Consider the following 2,248-nt stretch of genomic DNA (forward strand, 5'->3'; position numbering starts at 1 on the left):
AATATGTGGTCAAAGTTTCAAGATATTGCACACAAGCTGTGACAGAGTCCTTTTATTGCATGCATTCGACAACTCGATAAAACATTTTTATTTTATTGTGGAATATATTTACATTAACTAAATATAATGTTTGCAAATACATGTGCGTTCATATTAAGTTTGGCAAATTAGCAATTTTATCAATTTTGGTAATTTAAATAAGTGGGAAAACAATAATAAGAAATTTAGAAATCAGAATAATTGGTGTTATACAATACCTCTTGTTGCCTGAAGAGCAAACCTTCTGCCCCAAGCAATCGCCCCGTATGTAAGGAACGGCACCGCCATCATGTTGTACATCCACCTCATGATAGACGAGGAGCATCCCCACGTTCTACCTGAAATGGCCCTGCACACCATGAGGGCCCGGGTAGCCTTTGCCCTTACCACTTCTTCGTTTCTTGTCCTTACCACTTCTTCTAAAGCAGCCATGTTTCACTTCCGTAGAGCAACACAGACTTGACACACGCATCGAATATTGTGATTTCTGTGCCCCTTGCTATTTGTGTAGACCTCCACACCGGCCTCTTCCAAATGGACTATATCTATACTCGTGCCCCCATCAGTCCCTATCACGCTGCCCAAGTACTCAAATTCTGCTACCTCCCCAATCTGGGTATTTTGTAAGTACATTGGTACATAGCTTGTAGAGTTTATTCTCAAGCGTTTGGTCTTAGCGGGATTTATGCGTAGACCGTAAGCTTCGGCCCTTCGGCTCGTTGATGGTTGTTTGCATTTCTTCCGCTGAGTGGCTCAATATGACTATGTCATCTGCATACTCCATACTCTGGAGTTTCTTCGAAAGCTGCCAAGTTATTCCCTTTTTACGTGCTGCTATTTGTTTCATACACTTGTCGAGTACCGTGATGAGTAGTAGTGGCATCCTTGCCTAACCATTGCTGTTGTTGTTATTGGAGTACTGTTGTTATTGTCATACAAAGATCTTATTATATTATTATTTTTGCAGGGATTCTGTGTCTCTTTAGTGTTGCCGTATCATGCTGCGCTTGATGAAATCGAACGCTCGCTCGAAATCTATGAATGTTCCACTTTATCGACTGCTCGATGATCAATTTCAAAGTGTTCGCATGTTCTGTACACCCCCGACCTGGTCGAAACCCCGCCTGTTCTTCACTGATTAATGCATCCAATTTTCCGACTATTCTGGAGTATATTATTAGGGCTACAACCTTTGTAATGCTGTTCAGTATTGTAATACCCCTCCAGTTTCTGCATTGCGTCAGATGTCCCTTCTTGGGTAACTTTATAATTATTCCTGTTTTCCAATCTTTTAGTAAGTTTTCTTCTTGCCATATTTTTCCTATGATTGGTTTCAATAGCTCAGCTGGTATGCCATCGATTCCTTCTGCCTTATTTGTTTTTAATTTTCTTATAGCCTCTATTATTTCTTTTAGTGCGGGGGGGACCCTAATTGTGGTGTCTTCTCTGATGTTTATGACTGGTTCTTCTTCTGCATCTTGGGTGTTAGTTTCTGCGAAGTGTTCTCTCCATCTGTTTAGTTGTTCTTCAGCGGAGGCTATTATCATGCCATATTTGTTTCGCACAGGCATTTGTTCGCGACTGCTTTTCCTCGATAGTGTATTAATTTTCTGATATAATGTTCTTGAGTCACTTCGTCCAGAAGCCTTCCTGGCCGTTTTCTTTATTCTTCTACAAATGTCTTTATGCTGGCTTTTCAGTTCTGTGCTGTTACTGATGAGTAATTGGAGCCTTATACGCTTCCTTTCTTCCATGACAACCCATGTTTCTTCTGTGATACATTCCTTCTTCTGCAGTTTTATGGTACCCAATACTTCTTCTCCACCTCGGCGGTAAACATCTTGTATTTGTTTGTGTGACATATTTTGTTAGCTATTGAGGGCTTGTTGTATGTTTGTTGCAAATTCTTCTTTTGTATCGCCTGATTTTAATTTTTGCACACATATTCGCTTCCTTCTGGAGTTTGCTGGTGCGATCTTGGCCGCCAGTTTTCATTCTTATGTCAGCCGCAACTAGCATATGGTCACTCTGAGCATCTACCCCTCGCCAAGTTCTTACATCCAGCACCGATTTCACCCATCTCCGAGTAATACAGATGTGGTCTATTTGATTTTTAGTTGTGGAATCTGGAGAGACCCAGGTGTACTTGTGTATCGATTTATGCTGGAATATTGTACCACCCACTACCAGATCGTGTTGTTCACATGTC

General features: G+C 41.1%; 1 protein-coding gene across 1 annotated transcript; it reads right to left on the bottom strand.

The window, feature by feature from the left end:
* Nucleotides 1-986: 986 nt before the first annotated feature.
* Nucleotides 987-1,901, bottom strand: LOC129612331 (uncharacterized). The gene has a single exon (XM_055525878.1). The coding sequence runs from the start codon at nt 1,899-1,901 to the stop codon at nt 987-989; it is 915 nt and encodes a 304-aa protein (XP_055381853.1).
* Nucleotides 1,902-2,248: the final 347 nt, after the last annotated feature.

This window comes from Condylostylus longicornis, unplaced genomic scaffold, assembly GCF_029603195.1.
Source record: "Condylostylus longicornis isolate FDR11 unplaced genomic scaffold, ASM2960319v2 ptg000066l, whole genome shotgun sequence".
Lineage (NCBI taxonomy): Eukaryota > Metazoa > Arthropoda > Insecta > Diptera > Dolichopodidae > Condylostylus > Condylostylus longicornis.

What these genes read in the sequence shown, in the direction of transcription:
- LOC129612331 (XM_055525878.1), bottom strand. Translation starts at nt 1,901, where the DNA reads ATGTCACACAAACAAATACAAGATGTTTACCGCCGAGGTGGAGAAGAA.